Source organism: Condylura cristata, unplaced genomic scaffold, assembly GCF_000260355.1.
Source record: "Condylura cristata isolate star-nosed mole 26May11 unplaced genomic scaffold, ConCri1.0 scaffold00008, whole genome shotgun sequence".
In the NCBI taxonomy this organism is placed as follows: domain Eukaryota; kingdom Metazoa; phylum Chordata; class Mammalia; order Eulipotyphla; family Talpidae; genus Condylura; species Condylura cristata.
In genome coordinates this window covers 7,986,182-8,009,201 of record NW_004567109.1, presented here as the reverse complement: position 1 = coordinate 8,009,201, position 23,020 = coordinate 7,986,182, and the positions used below count along the sequence as shown (strand labels likewise).

General features: G+C 57.8%; 1 protein-coding gene across 4 annotated transcripts in view; it reads left to right on the top strand.

Annotated features, from left to right (window-relative positions):
* The window catches only part of CAPZB (capping protein (actin filament) muscle Z-line, beta), a 97,563-nt gene continuing 74,543 nt past the window's right edge, over positions 1 to 23,020 (top strand). For 2 of the 4 annotated variants that reach the window (XM_004678559.1, XM_004678558.1), the window contains exon 1: positions 1 to 120. In XM_004678559.1, coding sequence (XP_004678616.1) covers positions 118 to 120 — 3 coding nt within the window. In that variant the 5' untranslated portion in view covers positions 1 to 117. Of the gene's footprint in view, positions 121 to 1,153; positions 1,275 to 23,020 lie in introns of those variants that run through there. The other 2 variants (XM_012722432.1, XM_012722433.1) reach the window with 2 other exon arrangements.

Sequence of the window (23,020 nt, the reverse complement as noted above, 5' to 3'; positions counted from 1 at the left end):
GGGGGGCGCTGACCCGGATGTTCACTCCTGGGCACCCGGGGAAGTGGAAGCGCCGGGCCCTGCTGCGGGGGGAGAGCCACAGACGCCGGGACCGGGACCGCTGCCGCCGCCGCCACCATGGTAAAGGCCGACGCCGCTCTCCCCCGCCGCAGGCTCTGCCGCCGCGCGCCTCCCCGCCCCCTCGCCCCGCCCCGGCCTGTGTGGGGTGGGCTTCCCCGGGTGGGGGAGGGGCTGGGTTCCGGACCCCGAGTGGACACCGTCTCTGCGCGCTCGGCGAGGGCCGGTGGGCCCCGGAGGCTCGAGTGCGCAGCGACCCTGCCTCCTCGCGAGCCCCCACCGCGGGCTCCAAGCTCTCCACTCCCCCTGCGCCTTCGGGTCCAGGCCAGTCTCCACCGTAGCTCGGACTAGACCCTCCGGGACCCGTGGTCCAGCCCAGGCACCCCCTCCCGAGACCCAGACTTGGTGCCCCAGCATCGTCTCCATGGCCCGGGCGAGGTCCCCTCCCCCGCGTGTCTACAGCCGGCCTAGGCCGTGGTTTCTCTTCCCCGGGGCCCGAGCTAGACTCTCCTCCCCTGGTCCAGGCCAGGCCTGGCCGCTGCCCTCCCGGCTTCTCCGAGGCCTCATGCGACCCTCGTTCCCCGCCTCTTGAGTGGCCTCAGTCTAGATTTATTTCCGCTTTCCTCCAAGGCTTCAAACCTGGTTTTTCGTCCTTGCTTTTAGTTTGGACAACCCTCCCACCTCCACCCTGACCCCCCTCCACCCCAAGATCCCCTTCCCTGGACTTTCACCACTCGCGGCGTCCGCGTCCCCGTGCGTCCGCCCTGGGCTTCCTCTCCACCAGCCCGTGCTCCCTGCCCCCGACCCTTGGCACCGGGGCCAGCCTTTGCCGCTCCGAGAAGTCTGGGCAGGGTGGTCCCGGGGCTGTGTGGTCTCGGGTGAAGGTTGCCCCTTCGGGAAGCCGCCGCGGAGCGGGTGAGGGGAGGGCGGGCCCTTCCGTGGCCGGCCGACGCCTGTGTGCGCCTGGTGTCTGTGTGCGCCTGGTGCGGCGCTTGCGGGGTGCCCTGCGGAGTGGCAGGCGGAGAAGGGTGGGGCAGGGACTGGGATGAACGCACAATCGCCCTTGTGCGGCCGCCGCCCTTTGGGGGGACCTGCAGGCCCCGAGTACAACATATGGCCTGGACACGATGCACCCCAGCAGGCGCAGTCTCCCGTTTCCCCTGAACTGTCAGCTCGTGAGGGTTGGAACTGCTGATTATGGAGGTGCCCCTGACCAGGTGAGGCGGACTTGAGGGAGAGAGCTAGCTCTCTGCGTGCGTGGTGTTTGTTTGGGTAATGACGGCATGTGCGCCCAGGGCCTCTCCACTGCCCTGGGTTTCACACGGCCCCCACGCGTGTGCTTTCTGCCCTTTGAAACATCCCGGATTGCAGACCTAGCACTGAGTTGGAGGGGCCGGGGCATCTGCTTCTTACTGGGCATGGAACTTAAGAGGGGACTGATGCGCCCACCTGCCCCTCCACCCAGGCAGGCAGATGTTTGCTCGTGGACTTTGGGCTCCGAAGGGTTTTGATGATTTTGGTTCCCTGTTTAGTGAAAGGATGTCTCTGCTGAACCCGGCTGACTAATTCAGATTGGTTAGGCTTTTTTTCTTGATGCCTTCCTGTATATTGATTTAAGAAAGTGGTTCATGCTGCATTCTCTTCTCTGGTGCTAGCACAGCAGGGGAACTGGCTGCAGAGGTGTGGCCCTGCCCCAGGCCTGGGTGGAGAAGCCTGCTTCAGGGTAGTTGGGACTTCATAAGCTGACTGAAATTTTATGACTACCTTGCAGGGGCGAAAGCAGGGGAAGGTGAAGGCGGGGCTGGAGGGGCTCTCCGTAGCATACCTGATGTGGAGGGGCTCCTTGCTCTGGGTTGATTCTCTAGATGGGCTGGGAAAATGCCCATCAGAGCCAGGGCATGATGCACCTGGCTTCTTACTGTCCCGTGCTTGGTCTTTTTGAAAGGATGGTGGAAGGAAGGGCCAGAAGAAAAGGGCTAGCATGTCTCCAGGCACTGTGGCGTGTGCTTCACCGGTTCAGATTCGCTTAATGCGCACAGAGCCCTTTGGAGGTAGTTGCTCCCATTTTACAGGTGAAGAAGCTGAGGCTCTGGGTATTGCTCAGTTCCACACTGGAAAGACTCTAAACTTTGTTTCAGACTGCTTACCTGTCGGAAGATGTAAATGACACTTTTAGGAACATAATAAAGGGGTATCTGGAAATGGCAAGGCAGGAGTAGTACTTATTGTCTGTCACTTCCGTGCAGGATCCTTTGGTGGGGACCTTGTTTCACAGAGAAGTAGCAGGATGATGACACAGGCATATTTATCGGGGGCCTGCACGCGAGCGCTTTGAGCACAGGGTTCTGATTTATCTTCCATAGCTGTGCCCTGGGCCTGGATCAGCCCTGACACTGAGGGGAAGTGGCTTGGAGGACTCTTCCGGGGAGTCTGTTAGCTATCTGGATCTCATCCTGGTTTTCTCAGCCTCTCCTAAGCTTACATGCAGTTTTTTGCTTATTAGGAAATTGCCCCCTGCTTGAAGATTCTGGTAAGCTGGTGTAGACAGTTGGAAGGTGGCGGTGTGGGTAGCGTCATCTGTAGCAGTGTCAAGAACTCTGTGATGATTGTTCTCCGTATGTGTGATGGTAGAGAAAACAGATCTGTTACCGTGGAAGCAATAGTGACTTGAGAATCTATGATGCTCTTGACTTGGAGTAAAATCCAGGATTTTTGTTGGCATCAGTTAAAAATGCAAAGAAGAGTGTGGAATTTATTTGCATTCCCATAGCAGGTAATCATCCTACTCTGTGTGTAAATGCAGACTTCTAACAGGAATCTCCTTCAACTTGGTGTTGGATTCTGGTGCTGGAATCCAGGCACCTCCCCAGCTCACAGATGGCTTTGCCCTGACTGGAACTGATGGAAGTTGTCATATTGTTACAGGGTGAAACTGTGTAGTTGACATAATGTGTCTTCACTGGCCTCCTGGGGTGGGAGAGGTAGGTGGCTCAGCCCAGACCCTAGTTCATTGAGGCCCAACTAGCCTCCGGTGGAAAACTCTGGAGAGAAGTAGCCAGCAGTTGACAGCTTGATTAAGGTGATAAGCGAGACCTTTAAAAGCAGATGTATCTGTTTATAACTCGAAGTTCCACACTTTACCTTCCATGGAGGAGGGAAAAGGATAGCTGATGGACAGGGAAGCAGGGCAGGGCAGGTGCATGCCCGTCGAGACTCTGCTTCCCAGGCTGCAAACTCGCTGGCCCCAGTGTGTGTGCTAAGTGCCCTCTGCTGCTGTGCGTGCCAGGGCTGCAGGGATGAGCAAGACAGAGATGAGTCCACACGCTCTCCCCCCTTAGGTGTTGGGGAGGAGGCACCTGGCACTTTCCCTGCAGTTTGAGAAGGAAAAGCCATTCTCACCACGACTGCGAGCGTTCTGGCATGAGCGGTGGCAGGAGATGAGAGGAAGTTGGGGCTTGTGCCAGGTGTCACCCCAGAGCTGTGGTATGTGTCTGCCATCACCGTGGAAGGAACTGCGCGCATGCACAGTCTGCTCTGCAGCACACAAGCTCGCTCACCCGGGAATGAAACTTGGGGGCGCGATGGAAATCCTGTCCTTCTGGCCCGGCAGCCACCACTGACCGAGATCTGCTGTGATCGGGAAATGGTGCTTAGGTTTTACCGCGTTTCCCTGTTCAACTTCCAGGAGCCTGACGAGGCTGAGTGATGGTGTGGCTCTCACATCTGCGTCCACCTGAGACTTACTGTCAGTGAGCTGGAGACTTACTGTCAGTGAGCAGTAGGACCCCAGAGTGTGGACCCTGGGCCTGCTTCTCTGTATTGCAGAGCCCACCCTTGAGAGGGGGTAGAGGCTGAGAGGATAAATAACCCACGTTCAAACCAGATAGAACAATGGCTATCCAGACAAACCTGGGCTTTCCAGATGAACCTTTCAGAAAGGGGACTCAGGGTTAGCACCAGCCGCGTGCCCCGCTGAGTGCGTGAGACTGCTGAACCCTCCCGCCAACAGCCCGGCCAGGGCCCACCCTCCGCAGAAGGGCTGGCGAGCGGAGCCGGCTTCCTTGGCATAGTAGCAGAGCCTCCCCTGGAGGCGCTTGCGAGGGCTAAGCGAGATAAGATGTGTGAATGTTTTGAACAGCACTTCGTGATTGTGTAAATAGTAGCGACTGGTACTGCCACGTTTCACAGGTGAGGCTCAGTGGGCGTGTGGGCCTGTGTCGTGCAGGCCTCATTGCTCTTCCTGCCTGCCGAAGGCTTGTTGGAAGTTTCCTTGGCTTTGGACAGTGCCTTGAATGAAGAACGCGCCTAATAGAGCATTAAGCTCTCCATCCCACAAAAGACAAGGCTCTGGCGTGGCGTGTCGGGTCCACTCAGTACCTGTTGGGTTCCCTTTTGGGCGGGGGTTCTTGGCTTTCTTCCGGCTTTGGCGGGGGAGGGGTTCGTTTTTTTTGGGTTTTGGGGGAGGGGACCTTGTCTGTTCCGTTCCTGTTAACCACCCGCCCTGGCTGCCTGGCGCTTAGCAGGTGCTTCATTAGCACCAGGAGGGAGTTGTGAGGTTCGAGGTGACTGCCTTCTGTTTGCCATCTGCTCCACAGAACTTGGCTTTGGAGTTGGGCAGTTCTGGGTGACCTTAAGTGAGGTCGGTGGGTGCTACAGGCATCTTGGGAGAAAGGAGCTTGTAGTGTATTTAATCCAGTGCTTGCTGCCCAGTGTGACTGATTCTGCATAGCAGAGAGTGAGGGGCACAGACGGCACATCCCTGTCCTTTCCTCCAGAAGGGAGGCAGGATGAGTCCAGGAAGTTAGATGCAGCCAGAAGTAGTGATAGAAATGACTGGCAAGGACCCCGTGTCCACCCATCAAATTGGCTGCAGACCATGCTAGCGCAGTGGTTAAGAGAGCGAGGGGAAGCTTGTCCAGGCACAGAGGCCGGGGGTCTGGGGAGCTGTCAAGGGCAGACCATTCCAGGTAGGGGCCTGGAACTAAAGCAAAGTCAGGAGTGGGGTTGGTTTTGTGAGCTCCCGGATCTGGCTGGAGCAGGCAGAGCGAGTTGGCAGCCTCTGAGCTGCTGTGTGAGGTGTGGGGCACCCGAGTTGCTAAGCTAAGGAGTTTGCATTTGACCTGGGACAGCATGGAGCCAGATACATTTTTGACAGGGCAGGTAGAAATTTGAGGAGACTGGCGGAGGAGCGGTGTTTTAGGAAGAGTCATCTGTCTGTGGTGTGCGCAAAATACTCAGGAGGTGGAAGAGAGGGGAGGGAGGCTTTCCCGGGCTTCAGCAGCCGGAGGTTCTGCGGGCCCGACTTAGATGCAGCTGATGGTGTGGGAAGGGGGGGCGGCTGGGAAGGGAGGTGGGAAGGGAGGGCAGGGCGAGGCGTGATTGCCCACGGGGCAGAGGGCCACTTGGGGCCCCAGAAGGCTGCCTGGGGCCCCAGAGCGCTGCTCTTTGCGGGTTGTCACTGCCCTGACAGCTGTTTGGGTTAGTGTGGATCCTGGATGGTGGTGTCTGCAAAGCCGTGATAGCCTTTGAACCCGAGTGGGGATCTCCGTGTGACTCACCCAGCCGTGCCCTGTGTACAGGTGGCGCTGAGCCCCAGGCGCCACTCAGCTTGCCCAGCATTGGGCTCCGGGTGGACGGACAGCCAGGACAGCCCGTCTGCTGGGGCTCACGGCAGAGCACCGACGGCCGTGATAACAGCGCAGCGCCCTTTCGCTGACTCCTCTCTAGTTCCCACAGCCGCCTGGCGAGGCCGGTTCCCATATTACTGTCTACACAGACGAGGAAGCTGAGGCCCGAGCTCTGGACACCAGGCACTGCTGCCTCCGGTGGTTTTTCCATCAGGTCATTTGTCACAGGGATTCTCGCTGAGCCCGCAGCGGACCTGTTAGAATTGAGTCATAGGGTTACATGAAGGAAGCAGATGGAAACAGGTAAATCTGGGGTTCTGATGAACTCAGGTGTCGGTGGCAGAAGTCTATGGAATGAGCAGCGGAGGCAGCTGGCTGAGGCTTGCCCCTGCTGCCCCTGTTCCCACCTCCCACTATTTTGACATCTCTGGGAACCTGTGAACAGGAGCCTCTGTCTACAGCTGTCCACCGACACCTTTCCCGGCTGGTTTCTTCCAAGGCAGTAACCCTGGTGCCACTGTCCACCTGCCTGGAGGGATCACTGGGGACATGACATGAGTTGCCGTGTGAAAAGCGTGCACCTTGTCAGGTACTTTGTAGTGTGCAGCGGGACCAGCAGTTGGATCATCCTGTGGTTACTCAAGTGGGTGGTGGATAGGTGGTGTTGCAGCCAGCCGGGGTATCCCTGCCCCCCCAAGACCCCAGGAGGGGCTCCTTTGCCCAGTGTGCTTGCAGACTTAGCGGTTTCCTGCCCAGTGTGTTCTGGCTCCACCCGACGCTGTCCCCCAACCCACTGTTGCACCCCAAATCCAGCAGCACCTTTCTGAGTTAGGGTCTGCTTGGACTGTTTTGTTACTTAGCATCAAGTGGACTTGCTGTCTCAGGTTTCTCTAAGAAGATTCAGGTAGGGTGCCTCGTAATTCCCCAGTGAAATGTCTTTAAATAAAACATTAGGGCATGAAAAGCTGCTTCCGCACCTCCTCGCTCTGCTGGGTGACTCGTGAGCCGCTTGCCTTAGAATGGAGTGTTTCCTGGTGGCATCCAGAGCCCACTCCTGCCTTCTCGGCACCGCTGGGAGGCTGGAGGAAGTGGTCAGGCCTGGCTGGCCCACCCTCAGTGGCTCCCGGCTCGTCCATTACGAGGCTTTGTCCCTGAGGGGTGTGTCTGCTTTCACAGGTCCAGGCTTTCTGCGGAGGGCATGCTTGGAAGCTGAGCGGCACAGCTTTTACCCTCCGCATGCTGCTGGTAAAAGTCTAATTTTAGGGCCCTGTGGCCCTGAAGGAGCCTTTCCTGAGTTTCTCTGCTCATGCCGCCTGATTTTACCAGTGCTTTGCTGCTCTGTGGGGCTCCGCTTTCCCAGAGACCACCAGGCCAGGTGTGATCCCTGGGTGTTGGGGAGCCCCCACGAGGGGTGCTGACCCAGAGGGTGGTGACCAGCTTTGCTGTTCAGGCCCTTTGGCGTCCTCACCTCCTGGCATTGCCCCCTGCTGACCGCTGTCGGCCTTTAGGGACTTGGGCTCTTGCGTGCTTGAGGATGACCTCTGTACATGTGTGCTTGCCTGTGGAAGGGGGACTGGAGGGGCCCCGAGAGCAGCCTGCAGGCTGGACGCTGCTAGAGTCCACCTTCCACGCTCCTCGCAGGAGCTGCCCAACACCATCCGTGCCCCAGCCCTGTGGGTCTGTTTCCTTGTCCTGCAGAAAGGAAGGGGAGGCCCCGTGCACTGCGGGCAGAGCTACCTTCGGATCCAGCTCGGTCTGGTTCAGTTCTGCTCTCCGGCCGCTCCTGCAAGGACTTACTTTACCAGGATGGGGAAGCTGGGCAAGAGCGTGCAGCTGCAGGTCCAGCCACAGGGCGAAGGAAGTCTGGGTTTTGGTTAGACCTTAGAAGTTGTCCTGGTTCAAGTTGTCGAAGCTAAGGCAGGTGGCGCTTTCTGAACGGCAGTCTCCTGGAAGGATGCCGGCTGAGCCTCAGCGTGTCGGCCTGCTCTGCCTGCAGCGGCTGTTCTTTGCGTGCCCTGGGCCTTGCGATAGCGCTCGCCGAGAGCGGAGACTGGACAGGCCTGCAGGGCGCTGAGGCCTCTCCCTGGGTCACCATCCGGCTGCAGGGTTTCTGGGGACGAGCACTCGGCGTGGCTTTCGCAGTCACGTGACCTTGGCGGGAGGAGTTGGTTTTCCTCATGCTTCAGTTGGGCCTTTTACCCTGAGCTGGAGGGGGAGCGTGGAGTGCGGCGAGGCTGCGGTGGTGCTCTGTGGTCAGTGAGTGTCCTGCTGGCATCTGGATGCATGTCCTCTTCCCAGTAGGCTGAGCCATGTGAAATCGCTGTCTTTCTAGGTCAGGAAAATTAGCCCTGTGCCATTCAGCCTGGAACGGACCGGTGCCGGGCCGGTCCTCCCAGGTGAGGGTTGCAGCCATGTCCAGAGCCCCTTTGAAGGCGAGTCGGTGGCTAGCCTGGTTTCTCCCGAAGCTGCCCGTTTCCTCAGGCAGAGGGACGAGAGGGGGAGGTGCCGAGCGCATCTCTGCCTGGGTCAGCACTCTAGCTGGCCGCTCCTGGCGCTGAGGGCGGGGTGCTGCTGGACAGTGACCCCCACGCTGGCTGCCGGGGCTCAGCTGGAGGGCTGTGCTCTGGGCCCAGGGCCACATGCCGGTTGCCCTGGCAGTGCCAGGAGGGGCCTGGGGTCCTGGGTCCTGTCCCGCAGTCTGCTCAGTTTCCTGTCTGGGGGTGGTGAGGTGTCTATTTCTGGTGGCTTTTGTGAGGATTAAATGAGTTTGAGTAAAGCCCGACTCATGGTAATGTCATTGACAGTAGTAGTAACACTGGGGTGGTGACGTCCCCCCCACCCCCAGGAAAGGCTGAAACCCCTTTGCTTCAGGTTGGGAACAGTTTGGACTCTGGATGCGTCATTTTACAGCGGAAGCTGCTTCTCCCACAGCCTAGTGGAAACCTCGTATTTGTGGCCCTGCAGAGCTTGTATCTGAGCAAGTTGTTTGAAATGGTGCTTTTGTTCAGGTTATAATGAGTCGTTCTGGGGGAAATGGCTTAATTTGTTTTTTTTCCTCTGGGCCTGAGTGGCCACCCCTGGTGGGCGGTTACCTTTGGTGCCAGGGCCTTGTGCTGATCAGCAAGCCCCCCTCCCTGCTTATTTTCAGATTCGTTTTCTCCTTTTCTGTAGGTGACCAGCAACTTTTATGGGGGCACTCAGTGTCTGCCACAGTGTTGCGCTTGGAAACTGTGAAGACTTTCCTGCCTTAGGGCTTTCGCTTTAAGGACATGCAGGGTGTTGGAGTTCAAGGGTAGAGAAGGAAGCAAGAAAAAGGAAAGTGGGGGGAGTACGTGTGTTGGAAGGCAGCTGGGTGTAGTGCGATAGCAGGACCCCAACTCACACCTCGCTTTCTGGTCAGCAAAGTGATCTCTTCACAGGGGCCCAGAGAGAGGGCCTGGGCCTGGGGTTTCAGGCTCCCTGTATCTGTGGGAATGTCGTCATTTGTCATGTAAATCCGCACCTTCCCAGGGAAGAAGACCGCTGACTGAACATCACTGTGCTGAAAGGAGCTCCTGCTGCTGCGGGCTCCAGCCCACCTTTGCAAATGCAGACTGCAGGTGCGTGGCCGAGGCCAACGCCCAGCTTCCAGGTCCTTTGCGCTGAGCAGGTGTCTGCAGGTTTCCTGGAGGGCTTGCGTGTGCTGCGTGCCGGTGCGCAGACACTGCCCGTGAGGCCTTCTCCCCGGTGCTGCACACCCCACTCCACTCGCAGGTGTGGGGAGGGGCTTGGTGGGCCAGGGGCATCTTGTACCAGGTCCTGTGCCGGGAGGGGCAGAGCAGCCTTTCAGCTCAGTCCTCCTAACTCCAGATTTTAGCCCTTGGCGCACCCTGGAGGTTGGTCCAAGGATGTTGTTTCCAGGTGGAGGGGAAAGTGTTTATGTTGATGGTGGGCTCAGGGTTTTTAATATTTTCTGGAGCCCAAAGTGGACTGTGGGTTAGTCGGCTGCCCCTGAGGCCTGCCTCGAAAAGCGCAGAATGCCAGGGACGCAGCAGGTGCAGGTCTTCCTTTGGAAGGGAGCCTCATTTCCCTCGCACACCTCTCCCCCGCATCCCTCAGGTCTGGGGTCACCCTGGAGGCCGAGCCCTGGGTAGCCTGATTTCTCCTGGCCCTGTCTCCCTCTGCTCCGCACCACTGTAGTGGCGGCGTGTGTGGGGCCATCACCGGCCGGCCAACCTTCTGCCTGGGGCCAGCTTGCCACCTGCCCTGCGGTGCATGCCTGCCTGCGTGGAGGATCAGAAAATGAAGTAGCCCAACTCCGGGCAGAAAGTGTCTCCTCACCCCAGAAAGAGTCTCCTCACCCTGGGGCGCTGGGGGGGGGTGTCCCCAGAAAGAGTCTCCTCACCCTGGGGCGCTGGGGGGGGGTGTCGCCCACGTGATTGGAGGGGCTCTGCATCAGCAGGTGTTAGGGCCAGTCTTCACGGCGCTGGGGGGGGGTGTCGCCCACGTGATTGGAGGGGCTCTGCATCAGCAGGTGTTAGGGCCAGTCTTCACATTTCCTTGATTTCCCCGTCTGTCAGCTTCCTCCAGAGGCGTCAGTTTTTCTCATTGCAAGCGAGCATTGTCCGTCTGCCACCGCACCGGCTCGGTCGGCTTTCCTCCTGCTGCCGGGCGCTGGTGGCTGCGCCCCAGCTGGAGGACAGAGCAGCAGCCCGGCAATTTTCCTCAGGATCTTGCTTTTATTTCGACTCCCGGTATCTGTTTGGTACATACTGATTGTTGAGGAAGCATTGAAATAACAGACGCACGCTGGTTGCCATGGCCCCGAGGAAGGACCCTCCCATCACATGACTCCCGGCAGACCCAGACACACAAGTGGGGGCGCGGCTCTGGGTGGCGAGCTCGGGTGCTTTGTGTGCTGGACCCCAGCATCCTCGTGAGGTGTCAGGTGGACCGAGAAAGCTCTGGTCGAATTCCTTTACCTGCCAGAAGCGCCAAGGAGGGAAGACACTGATTTCCGAGCCCCGGGTGGTGGAGCGCCTGTGGCCGCGAGTGCAGCTGGACCCCACCCCGAGCTCATCAGCGAGGCCGGCTCAGCCTCTGTCTCGCGCTCAGCACCCCACACGCACTAGCCTGCTCAGCTCCCAGAATCCTGAGTGCGGGCCCCAGAATTCAGGACTTTTATACAAATGCTTTGCGTAAATTGCTAAGAATGGGAAAGTCAGGACTCAAGTCCTGCCGCTGGGGCTCCAAGCCTTGGCCGTCAACCTCCGCTGTGTGGAGGATTTGCGGCTCCTCCAGGACCCCACAGAGCCTCGCTGGGCGCCGGGGCCCGGAGCCTCTCCCTGGAGTCGGGACTCCTTGCTCGTGAGTAGATGCTCTCTCTGCTGCTACATAAACCTTGGCCCGTTTGGGAACTCGACTTCGCACTTGTTCACCAGCGATGTGAGCGTGTGGGCGCTTTGCGGAAGCCAGGCGGCCCTTCCCAGGGCCTGAGCTAAGTGACAGGTGGAGGGACGTGCCGTCGCTGTCCCCTGCAGGTCCTGTTCTGTGGTGTGCACAGGAGACTCAACGCAGCAGGGAGGTGCGTGTCCAGCAGTGACGGTGGTGGCCACCACGCGGGGGTGGGATGCGGCCATTCAGAGGGGAAGCGTGAAGACTGGGCCGACACGGAAGAGGCTGTGCCGACGAGGCGAGCGTCCTGGGCCCTCTCTGCAGGGTGTCTGTGCCTGGACGCGCCGCCTCTGGGGTCCGTTCGCAGCCCCCCGCGCCCTGGCAGTGGTCCCGCGGCTCTGCCACCCCGCACACACGCGCCTCTGCAGCTTTCCTGAGTCACTTCTGAGCCTTGTGGGGTTGGGGAGCGCACGCTTCCCTCCCACCTTCCTCCTGCTCTTGCCCTCCTGGTGCCGCCTCAGCTGGCTGTCCTTGGCCTCTGACTGGCCTCGCCCTCTGCCCTGCCAGCCTGTGCTCAGGCTGGCGCCCTGAGAGTGCTTCACGGGTTTTGCCATTTGATCTTGCCAGAACTGTTTGTTCGTTTTTCTTTAAATTGTGTCACTTTTGAACTTCCTCAGGGGGAAGACTCAGTCATTACCACACATGGAAAAGCAGTAGCCTCTTACTGAGAAGCGCTCATTGAAGTGTGAGGGCTGCCGTCTGAGATGCTCCCAGAGCCATCTGCTGACCACCGGTGACCGGCTCGCTCGGTGTCAGCCCCACGGGCAGTGCGCCCGCTGCCTTCCCCTACCTTGCCCATCTCACTGGACCCTCCAGGGCCTCTCTCTCCCCTCTTCCACACCAGGCCTGCTCTTGACTTTGGGCCCCCTTGCCCCCCTGCCCCATCTGTCTACCCATCTCCCGACCAAGCACACATTTGACAACAGTATTGCTTCGCTTGGGGGACTGGGAGGACGTGCAGATAGTGGTCACGGTGAGGGGGTGCAGGTGTCTGGTGGAGGGGAGTCAGGCTGGGGTTCCAGGGAAGAAGAGTGCCGTTGGTGCCACAATGCCAGACTCCTTCACTGGGATGAGAAGGAGCGGGCGCTGCCGGGCAGCTCGCCTGTGCCCACACTCTGCAGAGCAAGAGCATGGCGTGGTCAGAGGCCGACATGACCTCACTTTGCTGGGGGGGCTTGATGCTAGTGGGTTATGGAGGCGGGGTGCCACCCTTCTGTCCGAGGCAGCTCTCATTGGACCCTTGTTGGTGCAGCCCCGCCCAGGGCCTGGCCTGCCTGTTGCCCTCTCCATATGCATTGTCTGCCGAGGGCCTCCTGTGGGCTCAGCACCAGGGCGCAGGGCCCGACGCTGCCTGGAGGAGCGCGCTCCCGCGCTAGGGAGCCGCCAGCCGGGAGAAGGTCCATGACCATCTCTCTGAGCGTGGACAGTGGTGGCAGGAGCCTGGGAAGCCTTCTTGATCCCTCCCCTGCCTTGGCATCTCTCAGTATGTTGTCTTTTGTTACAAAAGTAATGTATTGATCACAGAAGAGTTGGCAAATATCAAAAGAAGAAAGAAATCGCCTATAACCCACCATCAGCGGCTGCTAACCTTTGGGTGCATAGTGTCGGCCTCTGTGCATGGTGGGTTCTAAAGGTTTTTCCTAATCCAAGCTCATATTGTCTGCTGGTTTTATGTCCTGCTTTTTCCCACAAGGACTCCTGTTGTAAACTTTTTGTCAGCAGTTTAAATGATTACTGTTTTAGCCGATCAGTACAGTACTTTGCTTAATGACTCCCCTCTTGTTGCATAATGGGGGGGGTGTTTCTGCTTTTTCCTTATTTCATTGCAGTTGGGGCTTTTGTGTGGCTCTACGTAGAACACGTGTCACTCATGCTCTGGGTTGAACTTTGGTTCTGCACTTCATTTGGGCGAGCGGGTGATGAATTTGCATGTGTTGGCACCCCGTAGCGCCAGCCTGGTGAACCTCCCCGGACCTGCCTTGTGAGGTGGGTGGGCATGGTTACCGTAGTGACACTTTCACAGATAAGGTTTTGTAAAATTCTTCGTAAATTCTGGGTTCTCTTTTGTCGAGTAGAGGATGTAAGGGAAGCTTCATTCCTAAAAGTGTTTGCTCCATCATTTCCTAGCAGCTGAGTGACTGTTGCTCCAAGTCTAGTGGAACTTGAGTGTTTCCAGAGCCCTCGTCTTCCTGCCCAGACGGCTGCCGTCCATCCCTCGGAGTGGCCTGCTCTGGCACCGTCACAGGCCTGCATGCCCGACGTGGTCCGCAGGGAGCTCAGGGCTGGTGGGCACGCCCTTCCAGAGGCTGCGGCCCCGCGTGTTTGCGGAGTCCGTGCCCAGGGCCTGGTGCCGGGCAGGTGTGGGGAAGCAGAGTGCGGTGTTACAGGAGCCCGAACTGTGCTCCAAAGCAGACAGCCCTGGTGATGGGGGCCCTTGGCACTGGGAGGCTCTGAGGGGGACTTCTGATCTCCTGTCCTGGGAGTTTAGAGGAAGCAAGCAGCAAACTGGAAAGCAGAGTCTAGTTAGCACGTCCGAGCCACCGAGGTAAGGAAATGCAGAGTACGTTTGCGACTGGTCCGGCACGGGAAGAGGGGGAGGCCAGCGTGACAGTAGTTTCGGGGTGGGGGCACCCTGGAGCTAGGCTCCCCTGAGTCAGCTCTGAGGAGGGAGGGTGACACAGGGCATCCTGCACCTCAGGACTCACTTTCCATGTCAGAGCTGAGTCACGCGCGGCGACCAGGTCTCTGTTCTTCCCCCACTTTTCCCACCCTCCCTTGGCTCTCGGATTCATCTTTTCCTTTGATTGTCTCTGGCTTCAGCCTGTTGCTACCCCTCTCCCCTCCACCCCAGCTTTTTATGTTTAACATAGAGGCCAGAATAGTATACGAATACTTCTAAGCCCTGGGTGTTTGGCAAGGGCCTCTTACTAGATGAGACGGCTCGTTTAGATCGGTCGCGTGTCTGAGCGCCTCCAGAGCCTGTGGCCTTCCTGGCTCCTGGAGGCGCCGCAGCCGCTGGGACACAGCAAGGTGGGACAGGTGGGTGTGGCTGCTTCCTGGGGAAAGACTTGCTCTCTGGGTCCTGGTCACCGAAGGAAATCTCTTGCTTTCCGCATCACTGAAGGTGGGGAGGCGAGTGTGAGACTGGGCTGCACTTCCGTAGGTGGGTCTTGGGAGCCTTTTTGGCATCAGAGTCAAGCTGTCAAGGATCAGCTTGCGCACCCATCATGTCCTCTGTAGAGCTGCAGGCGCTTACGTGGTCCTGGGCTCGACTGGCCTGGAGCCGGGACCTCGACCTGTGCTGAGTCGGCAGCTCCCGAGGGGAGGACAGCGTGTGAGGGGTGTTCGCTCACTGAAGTCAACGTTTGCGCTTACTGTCCCAGCCCTCCAGCCTTCTAGGCTCCTGACACCCCTCAGCGACACTTTCTTTTAAATTGAGGGAGATCAAGCTTGATAAGTATCTGCAGGTTTGCATGAAGAAGGCAGGCTGAGATCTTTTCCTCATTCTGGGAGTATCATCAGTGGACAAGACTTAGCAAAGCAAAACCAACAGAAAGTGGACACTGTCGGGTCTGTCCTGTCCTCCAGCTGTGCTGCCTGTCCCCACGGTGGTGGGGATGCGCCGAGTGTGTGTCCGCTGCCCCCTCTGAAGCACCTGCAGCCTGACGCGTGGACAGGGACTGACTGTTTATCTCAATTCACTTACATTTAAGTGACCACATGTGGCTACTGCGGTGGATAGCGGCTGTTCAGGTAAATGTCGACTGGCATTGAGAAGTTTTCTTAGGTTGAAACGCTTATTCAGGATAGGAACCACGGGGAATACCTTCAAGCTCAGCGCTCTCTAAGTGGCTTAAAGTGTCTCTGTGAATGTGTTTCATGGGGACTTGTATTTATATAGCACAAATAGTGGGAGCACTTACAGCCAGCCACAGGCCGAGTGCTGTGTCGGGCAGTCAGAGGTTGTGCAGCCTGCCCTCCTTAGGCCTCAGTTGCCCCATTTGTAATGAAGGTTTGGGAATTTTTAAATGGTGGGCTTTTAAAAGTCTTTCCTTGTGTGTTGTGTTTATGATCGTGTCTTTAATAGCAGTACCGTTGGTGTACTGGACACTTGGTCACAAGATGTCTGGTGTGTTACCTCATTTTATTTTAATATATTTATTTATGCATTCAGAACTGGGGTACAGGCCAGAGGTGCAGGGGCAGTGAGAGGTTTCACCGAGACACAGTGGGGAGCAGAACAGGCAGTTGAGCGAAGTACATGCTGAGGGTCAGCGAGAGGTCTGTTGCGCCCTGGGGGTCAGCTCCCAGCCTGATAGATCTATCCCTGAGGTGGCTGTGGCCAACTTTGCAGTACTTTTATTTAACCCTCTGTGCTGCCAGAGAGAGCTGCTGTTAACCCATTTTAGATACAGCATTTTCATTGTCATTCTTCCCAGTGAGACTGGCGTTACCAGCGAGGACATTGAGGCTCAGGAGGGCAGGAGATTCCTTTACCTGCGCTGTGCTGCCTGTTAAACAGCTTCACTCTCCCACTCAGGTCACCTCCTTCCAAGTGCATCTTCAGGAAATCTTTGTACAATGGCTATTTCAAAAATAGATGTTTCCTTAAATATCTCAAACTTGATTACCTTCAGGCTCAGCCAGGTTAAAAAAGAAAACAGCAGTTTTCCCTAGTGCTCACGTCAGGAGTCTGAGACTGAGCGGCAGGGGGAGGGGGGGTGCATGTGAGCAGGGGTGTGGCGGGGGCTGCCCTCCTGGTCCTCTGCAGGTCTGGAAGATGCCCCTGCCCTGAAGGGCCAGTGAGCTGGCTAAAGGGAAGCACAGGTGACGGGAGGAGGCCCCCAGGACAGCCCAAAGACAGGAACGGTGCAGACCGCCCTCCTGGTCTGCAGACCTGTTACTGGGCACAGGGAGTCAGGTGCGTCCTGGAGTTATCCTGAAGCCAGGAAAGGGGGCAGGTGCATCCGCGAAGATGCAGGCCTGGTAGTGGGTCCCGGTGGAAGCGGAGAAGACCTCTGGAGGGGTGGCAGAGCGAGGGAGTCCTGGCGGACATGCCGCTGCCTCAGAAGCCCAGGTGTGGCCACCCTTCAGGCCACAGCTGGGAAGCATCCCCACCCCCCCACCTCCACCGCCACCCTTGAGCAGGTGAAACTGCCGGTCATGGGCTGTTTTCCATCAGCTGCTTCACATGCTTCTAGGAGGATTTCTCTGCAGGTTCTTAGACTGCAGAATTGTAAAGATAGTCTCTCTAATCCATCAGCTTGTTGACCTGGTTGTGTGTGGAGATGTTCCCTTGTAGTGAAGTCAAGGTGGTCAGATAGGATGAGGCAGGCAGCTGCTGTGAACACGTGCAGTATTAAAGCCTGGTTTAATCATAGAGCTAGTAAGGCAAACCCGGAGAAATCACTGTTTTTATAGGCCAAACATGGTCAAACTGGCAGCTTCATCTGGTTCAACTTAATGAGGTTTTATTGTGAGAAGTTTGGGTCATAGACGGTAATGGTCATTTGTCGCACTTTCTTCTTAAAAGTCTTTTAATTTCTCACATGCGTGTGGTTTTCAACTAGTTATGGCCACACCATCCTTCTTAAAAATTAATGTGACCCAGTGACGAGAATGGCTGGCAGCCAGAGCCGGCCAGCACCGTATTCGACCAGGACGTGCCCGATGGGCGCCCTGTGCCTGGCTGGTGGGCTGGGGGCCGGGGTGGGGATGGGCTCTCTAGGTGAAACACACTTACCATGGCATTCAGCACTGTGCACCTTGGTATTTTACCCAAAGGAGTTGATGACTTCTAAAAAAAGCACAGAAAATAGTTTTATTTGTGTAACAAAGACTTAGAAACAGGTCTCCTCTCCTGTTTTAGAGCGCCCTGTGGTGAACTCCGGCTGGGTCTTCAGATGTGTCCTGGTGATTTCAGTGACGGCTCCCTGCCACTGGTCCTCAATAGCTCTTTTTCCTTGTCTGAAGTTGCTGTGCTGGTGGGTGGCAGGAGTTGAAAACTTAAGTCCACAGAAAAACCAGCACACAAATGTTATCGTAGCCTTTTCCGTAACTGCCGACACTTGGAAGCCGCCAGGACAGCCAGTGCGTGAGTGGAGGAGCTGGTATGTCCAGCCGGTGGATTATTCAGCACTGAAAAGAAATAGTCTGCTAAGCCATGGAAAGCCATGGCTGAACCCTGGATGCACCTTACTGAGTGAAAGGACCCAGTCCCGAGCCGCAGCTCCTGGCCATCTGGAAGGGCTCAGCAGCAGAGCTGGGAGAGGCAGGGCTGTGGGACGCGTGGGTGGCCTGGCGGGTATGTCCTCAGACACTTGCCCAGACCCACAGCCTGCGGCCGAGAGCGAGCCCGAGGGTCACGATATGTCCGGTGGGTTCGGCATGAGACCAAGGTCCATCTCGGGCAGTGGAGGAGGCCCTGCCCCTCAGGTGGGAGTGCTGGGGACGCTCTCCTGCCTTCCGCTCGGTTGGCTTGAACCTGGAACTGCTCCGAGATGGTGTCACCTAAGACTGTCACACTCCCGAGCCGTCTGGGTGATCGTCGCGCTGGCCCTGCTCCTGGGGGAGACAGCGGCGGCATCTGGGGCACAGCTTCGGGGCCTGCGTCGAGGGGTCACGGCGACTGGTCCTTCAAGAAGTTTCCCCTGTTTGGATTTTTCCGGGGGGACACTGTGTCAGCACGTGAACACTCCCGAGGTTCTTGACAAGCCGGCCCAGTTCTCTCCCCAGAGCGTCGACTGGTGTCATCCCCCCGATTTTCTCGTTTAATTAGCAGTAACTCGTGCTCTGTTGTGTGTGTGGGTGTTGGGGTCTTGCCCGCCCTGCCCACCCTGCGCTCCCATGCACAGGGTCCTCGGTGAGTCCGGGAGTGAGCTGCCCGTGCCCACCGCGGGCTGTGCAGGCCGGGGAGCCAGAGGTGCCTCCTCCTTGTGTGACGGCAGGCCGGGTCATCCTCAGGGCCCCCCACCTTCAGCTGTTTCCTGAGCTCCACTGAAATGTGACCGCATTACAGTGCAGCCGAGGGGTCTAATTAGCCGTAAACCTCAGGAAATTCGAAAATTAAAGAGTCCATTAATCCCAAGGCACCTCCCTTTGTGAGTGGCTCTAATTCCCCTTTGGTGTGCTTGATCTTCCTGCTGTGCTTTGGTTTGAGCAGGACTAGGATAGAGTGACAGCTTTTTTTGCCGGAACTTCCTGCCCTTCTGGGGGTAAAGGGAGCTTTGCCCTCCCTTCCCCTCCCCCGCCCCCTGGGCTAATCGCTGAGTAATAGTCTGGAATGCTGCTCATTATTGCATTTCCTGGATGAAAATCCTCGAGATTGCCCACTGAGGTGAGTGTATCGTCCCATTAGTGCCTGCTACCACCTGTGACCCGCAGACAGCCCCTTTCCCTCTCCCCTTACCGTCTCAGTGGTTTTCGATCCTGTGGCCTGAACAGTTCTTACCATGATTGTGCTTTTCCTCCTTGAGGGAGGCCATGAGGCAGCCCACGGAGACACGTGGGGCGTCACGCGGTTGGACAGCCCGACACCAGAGACAGTGGGGCCCTCTGCAAGGGAAGCCACAAGTGGGGGCGCTTCTGAGCCCATTCAGACGGGGTCCAGGCGGGCAGCTGCGTGTGTGAGGCCGCAGGCCCCCGTCCCGCCTTCACAGGTGCCCAGCTCCATACCTGGTCCGCTTGGGCCTGTGCCTGAGCCGCCTCCGAGCGGTGCCTTTTTCTAAAAGAAAGTTTTTACTGACTTAGTATTAATTTATGAAACTAAAGGTTTTGGGATCCTGCTTTGGTGCAGACTACACCCACCACCAAACTTCTGGCCGTTCAGAGCTGTCAAATCGAGAGATTTCATTAGAATCCAGAGATGACTTCTGTGTGTCTCATTTCTCAAAACTCTTGCTTTTCTCTTCAGCTTGTTTCACTCACGTCACAGCAGGCCACTGGGTGCTTTTATAGTTATGGGCTGATTTTCAAAAGAGCCCCCGTAAGGTGCAGGCAGTTGGTCGTCTTTTTTTTCATGTAAGTAACTTGCTCTGAGATTGTGACCTTTTCGTGGTTTAGCAGGAAGTGCAGTGGTCTCTGTGCTTAGAGAGACCATGTGAACGTGGCTGGGTCCACAGACTGAGTCAGCCAGCCCTTTTGGGAGGATTCAGGACAAGCAGCACTTTCAGGCCAGAGCCGCTTTCTTTTGACGACTTGGACAGCGTGGCCGATCCAGAGGCCTCCTGAGGGAGTGAGCGGACCAGGCTGTGGCAGGCAGACGACGGGGGTGAGTGTGGCACCCTCCTGGACACTGCCCGTGAGCTGCGGGCGGCCTCAGACCACGTGTGGCAAACGGTAGGCCCAGCAGTGCGTGGCCAGGGGTATCTGGAGGGGCTTCTGCTGGTCAGGATGCCTTACTGGGCAGACCAGTGGGTGCGAATGTGGCACACCTCTGAGGTGGGCTCCTTTTAGCGAATCCACTTTATTGGTTGAATTAAAAATACCAGGTAGAAAGACTGTCCCCATAGACCCAGCTCTCTGAGCCCGTGGTCAGTGGCTGCTGGTGTGGAGGGCTCCAGGACCCCGCCCTGCGCCTGGCTCTCACACTTCTCCGGTGGACATCTATCTCGGTGTTCTCTGTGGGCGCTCTGGCCTGGGCCCGAGCACCCTGTACTGTGCCCTGCAATAGCCCAGGGGCTGGGATTTGCCGGGCTCCTGGCCCTCTCTTCCTGGCTGCTGGCTCTGCAGTTTGGCTTCCTCTTTGCTGAGGAGCCCACGAATTCACAGTGGGACTCCCCTGCGTGGCCCCTCCTCCTTCCTTCCCTTTACCAAGTGAAACTGCCCTGCGGTTCCTGCTGATGCCTGCAGTTTCTGGCCAGCAGGGCCTGAGGCTGCTGTGGGCTTCTCAGGACACACTGAGGAGAGCAAAACCTCACCCGAAGTGTCCCTGCCTCCGCCCCCGAGCTCGGTGGCTTGCACGGTGCTTGTCAGACATTTGGAGAAAATCGCCGTCAACGTTCTGTGGTGCGTTCTTGAAGCTTTGGCATGGCGGAAAGAGGGCAGGCCCGCCGTCCGTGAGCTCTTCCTCCAGCGCCCTGGCCCCTCCCTTCCGCACCTCCCCGCCCCATGACTGCGGGGACGGAGGTTGTGCCCCATCGGGGAACACGCCTGAGCTGCTGTGCGCAGCTTCCAGTAGATCAGAGCTGAGGGGAGGCCCTGCAAGTGTCAGTCCAGAACTTGTGGTCACTGTGGAGCGCTATTGGCGGCCGTGTAGGACAGACGAGCTCTTGGGGGACCTGCTCTGCGTGTCTCCGTAGGGCTGCTGCGTCCTGAGTGCGGGCGCCCTCGGGAGCGCCTGCCTTCAGTGACTCCTCAGTGCTTGCCCAGGGCCTCTCGGGGCTGCCTGGCCCCAGGAAACAGGCCCCCTGAGCCTGCCTCTGGGGGGACAGTCCTTAGTGCCAGAGGGTCCGGAGGAGTGTTCAGGTGCTGGAGCCTCTGCCTGGGCTCAAATCCTGCGTGACCATCACCGTAACACGTGGGAAGTGGGACTGGGGTTATTGTGGGGGTGAGTTAGCGCGTCTCACCGGCTTCCTTCCTAGCTGCCAGTAATTGTTCGTTGTTAGGATTATGTAAGGGGCAGATACCCGATGGTGAGACCAGAGTCCCTACCTCCTGGAGTGATCCAGTCACAAGCACCTGCCCATGTCTCCAGTCGTGAGAGGGAGACGTGTGAGGGGGCCACGGGGAGGAGTGAGGGTGGGGAGGAGGGCGGGGCTTTGTCTTTGAGGTGAGGCAGTGAGAGCGTCGTAGGGCTGAGTCCCGAAGAGTTCACTCCAGCGCAGGCGGGCACTGGGGCACGTGTGGGTCAGTGGGGCGACAGCTGCGGCTCGCACAAGGGGGGCAGACTCGGAGACGCGGCAGTGTCGGGGCCTTGGGCACGGGGTGAGGAGAAAGAGTGGACAGTAAGCGACTGCTTCGTGGCGTTGTTGGCACACAAGACATGTCCAGTGAACGCGAGCTGTTTGCATGATAAATGATACGTTTTTGGGGGCCCTGAGTTGGGTGGGTTCGGGGTACGTTGAGGGTGAGGTGCTTTTGACTCATCCAGAGGGATGGAGGCAACAGCGATGATTGGGGGCTGTGTTTCTTCCCTTTTGCTCACGTTTCCAGACTGTTCTGTGCAGAGATGTGCTGGCCTCCCGCCCGCCTGTCACCAGGTGCTTGATAGTGGGGGCGCCCCTGCGCAGAGCCTGTTCCTCTCGCGTGGAGTAGGGGTGTCGGGTCTGGGGGGCCAGGCAGCCAGCATGGACGCTCTCGCAGACACGCAGGCACGGTGCCCATGCGGGGGGGGTGAGTGTCGCACGGCGTCATCCTTGCCACAGGCCCCCTCGCCCTCCACCCGGTCAGGTGGGGGCCAGGTGGGTGCCGGCCAAAAAGGCGTCTGTGTCACTGGCCACAGGACTGCAGGTGCCCGCTCGCGGCCTCCTCGGGCACCGCGCCCTCTCTCCCCCTCCCCGTCGTGCCTGTCCCTCCAGTTTCTGTCCTCCGCCCTGCCATGATCCAGCCCCCATCCCTGTGGTGGGGGCTCGCGCGCTGACCTGTGGCCACCTCTGAGCAGCTGTGCTGTTGGGCTCTTGGGTTCAAGTGCCTTTACGGCCTTTGCGGCAGCGTCGGAACGGCTGGTCCCAGCGAGACGCGAGCGGCCGCCACCGAGCTGGTCTGGCGCGGGTCGGCTCTCCCTGCAGGGGACACGTCTTGGGCAGTGGGAACTTTCGCAAACTTTGTAATTCAGCACTCTTCCTGGCACCAGATGAGAGCAGGCCTGGCATGCAGGAATGAGTCATGTAATAGCAAAGATAATTCTTACAAATAATAAACATCCCTTTCTGTTACTCCAAAGACAAACATGGGTGGTGGTGTCACTAGGGTATTTCATAACCTTTTGTGGATTCTTGATTGGTCTTTTCCAAAACAAACGTGGCAAGTGTCTGCAGTTAGAGGCTCATGGTCCTTTAGCCTTTAGAGTTCAAGATTTTCCATCACAAGTTGGGATGTCAGCTGATACCGCAGATATATGAAAGGATAGGTCTAAAGGATTCTGCACAGCTTCCCTTTTCTGGGTTTAGCTTTCTTTCTTTTTAAAATATTTATTTATTTATTCATACAGAACTGGGGTTCAGGCCGGAGGCACAGGGACGGTGAGATTGACAAAGTGCACTGCTGAGGGGAGCAGCAGATGAAACAGGAGCGGTTTGCTGCATCATGTGGTCACTTCCCTGGCTGGGGATCGAACTCGCACTGCAGCAGCTGCGGCCAGCTTGCAGTGATGAGCTTTAACCAGCTGCACCACCAGGAGGGCCGGTTTAGCTTTCTTTGTGACGTGGTGTGACGCTTGCTCTTCTCTTGCTCCTTCTGCTTCTAAAAGGATCCAGTTGAGGTGGCCTGCACTCTTAGACTGAAGGAATTCGCCTAAGGTGTGTAAATAAAATGGATTCTGTAATTCAGAGCCAAGCAAGTTCTAAAAGGTGAAAGATTCTCCTGTCACATGTGATTAACCCTGCTGGTGGCCTGTTTGGGGGGGTTGGGGGGGTTTTCTGTGGCAGGGCTGGCCTCTGCTGGGAACTTGGAAGCTTGGGGAGGCTCAGTGTGGGATGGGCCGTGACCCACTGTGACGTCCCCCCAGCCCCCGTGCCCACGAGGGCCTGCTGAGATCAAGCTCTCTGCCCTGTCTGGGGGAACGAGGCCCGTGCGCGCTGACAGGGGTGCCTGTTCAAGACCGCCATCACCCCTCTTCCTGAACTCAGTGCCAAAAAGTGGGTCCACCCATGTGTGGCTTTGGGAGGAGTGCCGGAGTCTGCTCCCCACACGGCCATGTCCATCCATCCGCAAGCTGGGGCTGAGTTGGGAGGGGGATAGCTGAA